At 37.4% G+C, this 12,964-nt stretch overlaps 1 protein-coding gene across 1 annotated transcript in view; it reads right to left on the bottom strand.

Annotated features, from left to right (window-relative positions):
• The window catches only part of eng (endoglin), a 41,246-nt gene extending 28,785 nt beyond the window's left edge, over nucleotides 1-12,461 (bottom strand). The window contains exons 1-2 of the mRNA XM_041969891.1: nucleotides 12,357-12,461; nucleotides 11,207-11,388 (exon numbers count right to left, since the gene is read on the bottom strand). Of these exons, the coding sequence (XP_041825825.1) occupies nucleotides 11,207-11,261 (55 nt within the window). The 5' untranslated portion in view covers nucleotides 11,262-11,388; nucleotides 12,357-12,461. The remainder of the gene's footprint in view (nucleotides 1-11,206; nucleotides 11,389-12,356) is intronic.
• Nucleotides 12,462-12,964: the final 503 nt, after the last annotated feature.

The following is a 12,964-nucleotide window of genomic DNA, read 5'->3' as shown; positions in this document are numbered from 1 at the left end:
TGAGATGGCTGGCTGGATGGATGCAAAGGTAAGCCTCACACAGGTGAGCTCAAAAGACGTCCAAAAGACATTACAGTCTAGCTGTTATTATCGTTGTATGAATTACTAGAGTTGGGCCAATACCAATAGTAGCATTGGAAATACTCACCGATCCTGCCAAACCTAAACAAAACAAGGTGAGTATTTCTGCCTAAACACTATCCCATACCATGGAAAGGGAACCATAATTCTTTTTTTCCACCACACAAAGACACGGGAAGTTTCATAATCTTGGGTGACGATTGTTCTGAGTTGGTAGGCGGAGAAGCAGCTGCAGTCCCTGTAGTACATAACATTTAGCATTAGCATTATGTCAGCAATTTGGTGTTATTACTCATTAGAAAATCCCACTAGCAAAAGAGCGACATGCCTAATATGCAGAGCTGAAGTTTCCAGAGGCAGTACGAATGCTGCCAAATTTAACACCAGCAACCTTATGAAGCATTTGGGTTGCTAAAGAGCACAAGGACTTTGTTGCCTTAAATGAAAAGCGTAATAAACCTCAGCAACAACAAACACAGGCAATGCTTTAAGAAATTTGCAAAAGAAAGCCAAAATGCCACCACAATAACAGACAAAGTTTTATAATTTATTGTCCTGGAAGGCCAGCCCCTGTCCGTGGGGCATCTTGGGTAAGAACTTACAGTGACCAGGAAACGGTCACTGTAAGTTCTTACACAAGATTTTTTTAAATAGAAATTCTTTTGATTTGCGTTATCTACTCAATAATTAAAACAGTTCAGTGGAAATCATTGTTTAAAATGTTTTATAGTTTAATCTATTTTAGGCTGTTAAATGATAGTAATTACAATATCCTACATTTAATTTATTTAAATTATAAATTTAATAGACCTCTCAATAAAATAATACTGGATCGGTACTTGGTATCTGCAGATAATTAAACCACAGGTATCGGAATCAGTATCACACAGAAAAAATGGTATTAATTACATAATTTCTACTTTTTATAGAGTACCATTCTGACCAATCACACCCCGTTAACAGATTGATCATTAATGCATCAGAGAATTATCTCCATTGTTTCCAAATTTTAAAATACTTTGAGAAAATGTGATTAATTTATGATGCCAAGCTGAACCTCTTCAGTTTCACAGTCCAGGAAGGACCCATATAATTATGAAGAGTGCAGTGTAGCTGCACTGAGGACAGTAGTTGTGCTTTGGATTTACTTGGAGGTGATTAATCATTAAACAAAAAAAAAAAAAAAGGTATTCAAATCTATTATTTACAACAGTTCACACTAAAAATAATCAAATTTAGGACAACCACTTTACAGAATAAACTACACCATCCATGTTAAATTTGTGAATCCATAAAGGAACAAAAAGTGGGAATTACATTACATTACTGCTCTGAATACTTTAGGATATATGTTTTTATAATTTATGCACGTAGCAACGTACTAAACTAATTAAGAACTTTATAATACTTTAATAAGTTTTTTTTTGTTGTTGTTGTTGTTTTGTTTTTTGTTTTTGTTTTTTTGTTTTTTTGTCTATTTGTTTATTTATTTATTGGTGTGAACATATCCTAGGCCATTAGCAAGGATTAAAAATGACTGAACTATGAGATGTTTTTTGTGGGGATTGTTTGATGCTGTTTTCAATGTTTACAATAAAGCTATGCATTTGATACTACAGATCAATCTGATTGGGTATTTTCTTTTTCATAAACATTACATTTTAGAAAAGGGCGTGTTGTATGTAAAATAATTATCTCAGAAGTGTCAGTTTACCCAGGTCTATTATGGTTGCCTCAGATCTGAGTATTCATGCAGTGCTAAGTACTGACTTTCAAAAACAGACATCTCAATTTACTTTCTATCATCCATCAGTCACATTTCAATTTAGATTCAAGGGATTGGCTTATTGCAGCTCAGTAACTAGCTAGGTGAGCATTGACTCATCTTGGAAAAACCCAGCAGACAGCTTTGATTTCATGCCTTGTTTTTCATGCTCTCCTTCACTGTAAATCACAGCAAAGGAGCATCAGCTACTTGCCAAGATTTTATATGGAAAATGAAAACTTACAGGAGCTCCAGCTGGATAGTATGACTGATATTCATAAAGAGAGGGAAGAAAAAGGGAGAGGAAACCCTGACGGCAAACAACGTCAAGACCAACTGTCTCCCATGTTCCCTCAGGGCTGAGTAAACTGTTTGTGTCCAGGGTCGGGCGACAGAGTCATGATGGGGAGGAGGGAGGGAGGGTCCTATCGGAGTCAGTCTGAGGGGGAAAGGGGAGCTGCAAGGCATGCTCAAGTTGCTCTCTTGACTCCACGTACACACACACACATACACACACACCTATTGTCCTGGCGTTTCCGCGACTGTAGATTGAGGCCTGACCATCCACAGGAAGGTAAACAAACTCTTATCAGTGCTCTGCAGGGGCCTGCACTGTCCCCTGGCCTCTCACCCCTCCATACTACACATTACACACTCCATGCAACACACAGCCTTCCTGGCCATCTCACCTCTATCTTCAGACCTAAACTGCTATCAAAAAAAAAAGAAAAGAAAAAATGCTGATTAGTCCTGTCAGTTAAATAGCCTAAAACTTTTGTATGTGCGTCCATGTGCCAAGTCTTGCTTCCAGTGTTTGCTGGAGAGGAATTGAGGATGTGATAGCTGGTCTGGAGACAGCCTGTCTTCACACTAGTTCTGTTTACACCTCTGGGAGCCATTCGTCCGTCGTCTCATCGTTGTTGGAGGCCAGAGGAACAGCAGCGCCAACAGCTGCATTGTTCACCATCTGACTTTATGCCTTGTCTGCTGCTAGCATTTAACTATTCCAAATTCTTTGCTTTAGATTATCAAAATTATGAATATTTTCTAATGCAAATGTTCATATATTTTCTCAGATAATCTATAATATTCCATGCATTAACAGTTACTTGGTATCGTGTCTTCTCTGTCTACTTATATGGTTAGATTTTCCCCCAGTATACTGGAAGAGCACTAGCAAAACACAATTAATCAACTGAAAGTTAATTGGTGGATAGACAGACTAATTTAGCCAGTTTCATGCTAACTGTATGCAGCTGAAGCAGGCTGAGGCGTTAAGAGATTCATGGCACAGTGGCTGCTCCCAATCATTCGGGATTGATGTGGCTTTTGCACAACATATGCTTCATGTAGCAGCAGCAGAGATTAGCTTGTTTTTCATGACTGATTTTTGCCAGTAAATATTAATACTTTCTGATATGAAGGCAGAATAGTAATGAAGGCTCTCATATTTCCTAAACATATTTATAGTTTAAAGTGTAGGAGGAAGCTTCGGTGAAAAAAAACACCAATCTGCACTGCATAGTCTTTTCTGGCTGTAAGAACAGGATGGTTTTTGAATCAAAACATAAAGAGAACTATGGGACAGCTTCAAGTTTATGATTTCATTTTTACAGTTTAACTAATGGACATGTCTGTACAAAAGAGAGACTTCTTTGACCAATGTGAATCTATTCAGGCAGCATCTGTGAAAAGATTATTGAGTATCCAGAGTTTGACTGGTTGATATATTGTAGTTATAGTGTTTGAGCTAAGATTAAAATAATCTGTCAAGGCTTTTTCTTTGCTTACTATATTTTGCTCCCTGACATATCACCGAAATGAAAAATCCAATGTCCAAATTCAGTGAGAATTTTCCTATAACATCAATCTTACACGCAAACAGTCAACATACACACACAACCAGACATCAGAGAGAGATTTCAGCTCACTACATACAGATTGAGCAGTGTGGCACCTGAATCAACAGGAAAACTACCCACCCAGTACTTGAATCAAGAGGCTCTGCCATTATATTATACAACACATAGCTGCTGATTGTGTTGCACTGACCAGTAGTTTTTAGTATATTACATGGAAAATAGTAGCTCGTTTTGAATTTGATGGCAGCAAAACATCTTGAAAAAGTTGGAACAGGGTGATGTTTATTGTTGTGTAGCATCCCCTCATCTCTTAACAACTCTCTGTAAATGTCTGGCCAGTGAGGAGACCAGTCACTGCAGTTTAAAGGATAAATGTTGTCTAATTCTTGTCTGATGAGGGATTCCAGCTGCTTAACAGTCCTGGACCATTGTTGGTGACTTTTTTTTTTTTTTTTTTTTTCATTCTTGGTGCTCCAAATGTTTAAATGAGCTTTCCCTCAGATAAGATGTATATGTTCTAGCAAGCATTATATATTCTAGCAAGCATTAGCCTCCAGAAAAAAGAATTAAGAAAATGATCCCTGAAGGTTCTACAAAGGCTACAGGCTTCAAGAAATATTCCCTCAGGGTTTGAACCATGTAACTTTGAAGCCAGTGCACTAAGGGAGGTGTGGGAGCAGGACTCTTAGGAGGAAGTATTCTCATAATTAGACTCTTAAATGCTGATTGAACGTGAATTTTGGGGAAATACATATACATTAGTTTGCTGTTAGGACTGCTCAAAAATCTCTTACATCCTTATCATCAGGAAAGAGTCTAATATAATCAAAGCCATCATCTTCCTAAAGCTAACCAACTAGTTTAAATTAATAAACATAAAAATAATAAGTCAACTAATTAAAAAATAATGAGGAGTATAAACTTTTTGTTTAACATAGGGCTGAAACATCAACCTCCTGAGTTGAGGTCACATCCGTTGCGACCTAACCAGGAAACACTGAAACTATGAGATTAATCTGATTGGCTGATCAGTCCACCCTCAAGCTTCAACAACATTCTTTCTCTCTCACCTTTATTTATACAGGTTAATTTAATTGAAACACTAGATCTCATTTTAAAGAGCAATATGTATTTTTCTAAAAGTTTAAATCTATTTAGAAGTGATGAGTTTTGCATTTTGGACATCCACCTCCCAGATTTTCAAAACACTGGAGCTGACCAAGTAAAGGGAAGCATGATCTGCTTTATTTGCTTAAATGGAGAAGACCAGATTTCTACAAGGAAGAAGAAAATGTGCTAAAATGTAAAGTACTTAGTAAAAATGACATTTCATAAAATAAGAATCTGAATTACACAAATTATGTTTCTTGGAATATTAGCTGGCATAAAAGAAAATACAGGGAACTGAAGCTTAACTTGTAACAATTTGCACATGTTCTTCCAGGAAATGTGGGGGCTGGGTCTGCGCAGAATAATCATTAAATAAAGTCCCTGATGAATAAAGGTTAGTGAAATTAAGAAATACAATGCTGGCCTGTCACAAGGTTTCTTTAACCCTGCTCTGACTCAGCACCACTGACTTAAAGACTCAGGTGAATAAGCAGACAGACCAATAGTGTTCCCTAATTATCGTGTTCCATCTTAATTAACAGGTACATTTCCTTTCTGTGCAGACCCCAGGGTTGACTGGGTTATACTGACCATCAATGAGAGTATGATAAACTGCTGTTTTAAAGATTTGAGTCAGGCTTAAAAGGAAAATGGAAATATAGAGTGTCATTTAAAAAAAAATGCAATATTTGAGTCTTACCCTAAAATTCTTTTATTTTCCCCTCAGTTTCTTTGTATTTACTTGCCCCAAGAATAACTTAAATAACCCAAAGTCGACACAAATAGGGAGAAAAGACAATTCTACCATTTTAAATCAGAGTGAGAATCTCAGATCCAACAAATATCATCATTTATATGTCAGAATGAATCTATTGTGAAGAGGGGAACAGTAAAAGAGACGTGGGGGGAAAAAAACAGAGGAGAGAACATGGTGTTAGTAAGGCTCCCCCACACTACTTTCTGTATTCAAACAGAGGAAAAGCAAGGCAGTCAGAAATGGATTGTTATTTGGGAGGGGCATAACATTGTAAGAGATTGAAATCGGTCTGAGGCAGCGACAAGTGGTCGCGTCTCCCTGCCACCCAGTCTGACTACAGGCTGAGCTGGCTCACTACAGTAAAACAAGGGAAGTGGACTGTTTTGACTCTCAAAGCCATTTTTAACATGATGTTTTTTCTTTTTTCCCTTCTCTCTTTTTTGCTACACTGACTTCTGAGAATTCTGAGTCATCTTTTTTCATTCTCCTTTCTTTCAAAATTCGTCACATCCCATTTCTGACAGATAATAAAATTTCTTTTTGTGTGAATATTTTTCTTACATCTCATTACTCTGATTTTCATTTGTTCTGACTGATAATTTCACTCTTACCCCCACATGTTCCACTCTTTTATCACTAGTCTTGTTTCCTATATTTCTGTTTTTTTCAATCTATTTACTTCTCTTCTCCACAATCTTTCCTCTGAACCACTTATCTGCTGTTTGACAGTCACACAGATTTGACCCCCCACTCCCTCGCTGTCTCCATGAATCAGCCTTTATGAATTTTGTTATCTCTGTTTGTGTTACTGTCTGTCTAGCTCTGTGTCCGTCTTTAAGATCCATTTTCAGACAGCACTCCCTCCTCCTCCAGCAGCTCGCTAATCACTTTTGTACTTTTTCCTCAGCCCGTGGCGGGAGACTCAGGGGTTGGCAAAAGTGCAGCAGGAGGTCTGGTAGTTAACATCATGAAGCCTGAATCCCACTGGGAAAGCTGTTGCAGCAGGGGGCATATTCAACACTATTTCCCAGCCAGGAAATGCCGCATACAGAGTGGATGAAAATCACAAAGACTTCAGTCAGACGCAAAGATAATTGTTAATGTGTGCAACTACCACAGCCAGCTTATGTGATAGCGGTTATTGTGCTTGGTCTGAAAAACATAATCTGAAAATCATCTTCTAAGGAGGGCGCATACGACTGCTTCACATGTAATAGGCTGCTGGTTGGACAAAATGTCACGCAATGCCTGGCAATACAACCAAGAAAAAAAAAAGTGTTATCCAAACTTTCTAGATTTTTTTTAAGTTTTAAAGGGCAACTCGACTGATTTTATAGAGAAAAATATGACTCCCCTTAAAGAGAACTAAATTACCTGTTGCATTGTTCAAGCTTTATCAAGTCTGGGGAAAAAAAACAAATGACATCACCAGTGTTATCTAATTCCAGCTTTGTAAAAATTACAGGTCCTATTAAAAAAGTTAGAGTGTCAAAAAGGAAATGTGTGTACTTTTTTGTGTTTCATCCAAACAAAAACAGGATTTAATCATTTATCGGCTCCCTCACAAAATACCCACATTCATAAGGTGCCACATCATCCTTCCTAAATGCCTTGTAACCACACAGCTGCAAGGTGTCATGCTGGGCCAATCTACAAACTTAATTCTGCTACTAAATATAGAATATTTTGTGTTTGCAAATTTTGGTTTTCCTTTATTGTTTTATATCATTTTTGTTATTTTTTAGCTTAAATTCCATATTTTATCTTACACAAGGTGAACTACGAAATGCAACATTTGTTATCCAGCCAGCCTTTTCTTCATGTACTTAGTGACATCATCATGCAGTACATTTGCATATTATTTGCCAAGTGGTCTAATCATTGAAGATGGAGGCCAATTGTTGACGATTCACATGTCTGCCATCTACCTATGGAAAGTGGTAACAGATTTAAGCTCTCATTCTTGAGAAATTGTCTGGTGCTTGTCGCAATTTTGTGACTTTGGCACCTAAAGGGTTAATTGGCCACCTTAAAACAAAAATAAATGAAAAACTGCATTGCCTTTTAATATTACTGATCAATCTACTGAAAACTCTGAAAACTGCAGGTCTCCTGAAACTCTAAGCAGTTTTAAATCAGGGTTAAAAACTTTACTATTTGCTGCCTACTATCAAAACAACTGTTAATTTCCCTACATTAACCTTTATTTCTTGCATTTTATCTATTTTATTTTAGCTTTTTTCTTTAATTTTATTTAATTTCTTTTATGTCTTTCAAATTTTGCTTTTAATGCACTTGTTTTTGCTTCCTGCCCCCCGCTGTAATGCTTTTAATGTTTTATGTAAAGCACTTTGAAATGTCTTGTACATGATGTGCTATGCAAATCTCATTCAGTCATTGTGCTGGAGTCAGAGATCAGAGTCTTTAGAGCATCCCCACACTGAAATAATGTACCACTGATAAAGGTTATTTAAAATGAGTATCTCAGCTAAACTAATATAAAGGGGAAATAGATTCCACTACTGAATAATCTTATCAAGGCAAACAAATATCTGAAGTTAAATGACAAATGGAAATCTGAAAAATGGACCCACCACAGGTGCACAAAGATAAACCTGCAGGCTGAACTAAGACCTCCAAAACAAACTACAACATTTTTATCACAATTAACCTGCCTAATGTTATCTGATTACTGGAGCTTGATAGAACTCTGCTCAGAGAATTCAGATGAGCTGCAAACAAAAAAGTTTGGTTTTAAAGTCAAAGGCTGGGCTTCATAATCCCAAGATGATTAAGACAGACCCCCAAAAACAAAATTATCTGTTAGTCAAATTGTAGAGTAGGATTAAATAAGTTTCTGGGTTTTTTCTTTAATTTTATTTTTTGCCTGTACCTTAAGAAAGGAAGCCAGACAGCCAGTGTTTGAACTACAGACACACTCTGGTGGGCTAGACAAGATAACCACACTTTTTCTGTGATTTACCTTGTGAGCCATCAAGCATATTCTTTAAAAAAGCTAGAGTTTATAAATTTTGCTGGATTATTTAAATAGAAAGCCACAGACGGTTTACGCCTCCGCGTCGTCCATTAATTTATGATAATGGGCACCTTGTCGGGCATTATCCCTTACATATATATATATAAACAACTCACAGGTGCATTGATGAGTCAGTGGGAATCTATATGAGCGTATTATAACAGTATTTATGTTTACGATTTAAGAACATTAGGTGAGATGAGCAAATCCACAAATTTTAGTATCTCTTATGTAAACACATGAAAATAAATTAATTAATCCAGCAGCTATACAACAAGGCTGTAAGTGGTGCTCTTGGTTTAACTGGGAGTTTGATGGTTGCTGCACTGAAACCATGCTTTCGACATCACAGGAAGATTTCAGCAGTCTGATGTCAAAAAAAGTTGACAGGGTGGTCAAACATAAAAAGAAAAAAAAAAAAAAAAGATTAAAGCTAAATCAAGACTGAGTCCAAGCAAAACACAATATACCACTGCTTTGGCCAAGTGTGTCATGGGATTTGTGGTTCGCTGCAGGCTATTTTTGATTTACTTTTACTTTTTTAGTGTTTACTTCTTCTTTCAGCAGCTTTCACATCATGTCTGCACTCACAGTTACTTGCTGCTGAACAGGATTCCATCATATTAAACTGACTTTGAATTACATTAGATGTGCTGGTAAAGTCGCTTCTCATATCTCCATATTCAGCATCAATTTGGGGATGTCTTTTTTTTAATGTTTGATGTTGCGTGTCATTTTTCATGTTTGTTTAACCGAAATGTAGTCCTAAACCCAGTTAACAATGTTAGAGAAAATGACAAATTAATATGACAATACTGGACCATAAAATGACCAACACGCAAGACAGAAGATAAAAGAACTCATGTGTGTCACATATGTGTTTTGATTAATGCTTCCAGCATTCAGTACTCCGGGTCAGAATGTGTTGCTATATGAAAACAATGTCACAGCTCCCTCTGGGTCTTCTCCTAAAGCTGCTGTAGCAGATGCACAAATATGAAGTAAAAACGAAGATGCTTGGAGCCATATTTGAGAGAGAAGGAAAAAATTATTGTGACTACAGAACTATGTGTCACAGAAGCAATTAAAGCTGACCTAAACAGCTCCTTACAGACTCCACCAGCAGACAGTAAGACTGATCCCCTGCAGTGGAAAGACACATAAGGTCAAATCTCCACAGGTCTGTCAGTTGGTCAAAGCATACCTCTGTATCCCTGCCATCATCACCCCTGCTGAGAGGATGTTTAGTACTTGAGGCAATATTGTGATTTGTCATACAGTGGGTCAGCATTGGAGCCTGATTTAGTAAACAGGCTTGTTTTTCTGGCACATAATCTTAACAGTCTTGCATGCTTGCCAGGGCCATTTTGACTTATTCAAAAAGCAAGCCATTTTTCTGGTGTATGTTTACATGCCTTAAGCAGAAAAAAAATGTTATTTGGCACTGAAATGTTTGTTTCACCTTCAAGCAGAGCTTGAAAATGAAAGCATATATGTTTATTTTGTTGACAGTTCACTTTGAAACTGCTTTACATCAGAGAAACTTTTGTTGTGCATTTTAATTTTGACATTTATGGACTGAAAGGAGTTGTAGTTTACATTTACACTCATTTTAAAAGAGCTGCTTGAGGCAGAGTTTTTTGTTTTTGTTCTTAATGTCAGAATTTGAAACAACCAAAAGCAATTTGTCTACAAACTAGAAAAGTGTTGAAAATACCACCTAATCTTAAAAATCAGTTTATGAAAAAATAACTTCTTGTCTGGTTAAAATAATATCTCATAATAAATTATAATAGCCTTTTGATATTTCTAAAATCAGATCAGTAGAGCTGAAACTTTACATTGATTAAGTTTGTACAAAACACAGACAAATATTAATTTTTCAGTCCCGTTTCATTAAATAAACAGCATGCGGATACATGTTCTCAAAGAACATCATGGTGCTGCAGGGAACTGGGACACAAACACCCCATGGCAATACTGCAGTGTGAAGCTGGATTACGGCCCGTGGGGATATCAGGAGGGCTCCTGATCCATTTACCACTTTTTAGGGATTACAGGTTTGAATTAGTTGCGGGCAGCCAGCCACATGCAGCCAATGCACAGGGGGCAACAGAGGGGGATCTCAGATTTATCAACATCCACATGTTTTCTTGTGTCTTGTGCATGCATTTAAAGAAAATGTTCTTTAGCCACTAAAACCTGAGAAAAGCTTTCCTGGATGATTTGATGGATCAGGAGACAGCCTTGGAGCTACATTGGTTTAGAAACCATACTCACCTTTCTACTAAACTTTAATATCCTTTGTGTGTATAATCTTTAACTTGCTGTCAGGATAAACAGTCACTCTGTGATTTTGTAGAAAATTAGTTTTGCATAACCTCTCTGCAGATGCAAGTACATCCACTGGAGCACATAATGCTATTTTGTGACTTCAGAACACAAGGCAGGACAAGATTTATATCTGCCTTTGATATGCCTTTCAACTTTACCTTGACAGAACTGTCTCGAAGAGGCCCAAAATTTTCTAAATTTAATGGCCCGGGGTCTGTTTTCTGAGGCTAAAAGTAATGAATGTTAACCAGTAGACTCACCCGAGGTTGCAATGGTGATGCACAGAAGGGCACACCTTGTCACAAAACCCTCCATCTCTTAAAAGTTTTTTTTTTTCTTCTTCTTCTTCTTCTTATTGGAAAAGCTGAATCTCACTCTCTGGGGTGTGAAGATGCTTGGGGAATAGTTGAAGTGCTCTTGTCTGGTGGCAGATCAGCAATAACTGTGGAAGTGACAGAGAAAGTCTTAAAAAGGTGGAAAGGTCAGGGGGAAAAAGAATCTGAGAACCAGTGAGGAAAAGTGTTTGATAAGAATCTGACCACATGTGTCAGTTCTACTGTTGCAAGATGGTGTCACGAAAAAGTTGCCCTAACCCTAACCCTAACACAAAACTAGCCTATCTATTCCTGATTTACCAGAATTAACGATTAATATGCACAATTAGAGCGCAATTTTTACCATGGAAAATGTAATGAATGATCTATTTAACATTAAAATTGATAACATAAACGGGTCATTAACAAAACACCTTCAACCGGAATTAACTCTTGAGATAATCTCGCAATATTTGTGTGTTCCTGATGCACAACTAGGGTCCGACCCAGAGGTTATATGGTGGTCACTAAACTTCTGGCGGAATGTCTCAGGAAGCACTATGGCATCGCTTTCTTTAAATAATATCACAATGCCGACATCAGATAAGAAGGAGACTGCTCTCGTTATATAATTCATATAGAGGGAAAGGAAGAGCCTGTGTAAACTGTTTATGCTTTTCCAAAGGAAAACAGAAAGCCCCGTTATTTCCTTGGACATTGCGCTACAAGAGTCGTTCTTTCAACTTGTGTCAGAACCACTAAAAGGCTCAAAGGATCAAACAAAGTGCGCTAAACTGGTGGGACAGGCAACATGTGTCTGAAGGGAAATTATAAGATTTTCCAGCCGTCAAAGTGATGTGGAGTAAACAGCGTTCAGTCCACAGCTCTTTGTTTTCATAAGTGAAACATCTGACATCCTCTAGACGTATATTCTGCCGATTTTTTATCCCACCTAATCGTTTTGAAAGACATAAAATACGGACTTGCTCAGGAGGAGTTTGAAAAAATATTGTCTACTGGGTGTTAGGAAATTAAAAACACATCCCTAAAGAGTGGATCGAGAGAGTGAAAAGAAAGGGTTTCAGTCAAAACTTACTTCTTAAGTTGGTGGCTGGCTTGAATGATAAAGCAAGGTTTTGTAATCCACAGACGAGGATGTGGCTGCATTCAGCAAAGTGACGATGCGTGGACTTTCCAAACTTTTTTGTGCTGCCTGGGCGGTGCAGATTGACTTCTGTTCCCCTCCCACAGGAGTTTTTTTTCCCCCTAAGTTTTTGACTGCTGCTCCTGCTACACAGTGGTCAATGGTACAAATGTTTACTACGTGTACATACCTTAAAAAAAGCGAAAAGACGTGTAATATGGTAAATGGGCTGTACTTACAGCACTTTTCTAGTCGTGTTGACCACTCAAACAAGACAAGACATTGCATATCATTACAAAGCACTGAGGAATATATTCAATTACACCATATGAAGTGTAGTGCATGGTTACATTAGAAAAATAATTTCTTGATTGAAGCACATGGAAAGTTCCATAGAATGGTGCAAATGATGAGGGGAGACGTAAAATAGATTCTTCCTTTCTTCTAGATTCACGTGTAAATATTATTAGATAATGTAGAGGCATGTGAGAAAGTCAGAGAGAACATCAGTCAGCTGTTTACGTTGTTGTCACAAATGTTTAATTAGATTCTCTTATTAG

The sequence above is a fragment of the Melanotaenia boesemani genome, chromosome 19 (genome assembly GCF_017639745.1).
Source record: "Melanotaenia boesemani isolate fMelBoe1 chromosome 19, fMelBoe1.pri, whole genome shotgun sequence".
NCBI lineage: Eukaryota > Metazoa > Chordata > Actinopteri > Atheriniformes > Melanotaeniidae > Melanotaenia > Melanotaenia boesemani.
The sequence above is the reverse complement of the archived record's forward strand: the minus strand, read 5'-3'. Positions and strand labels throughout refer to the sequence as shown.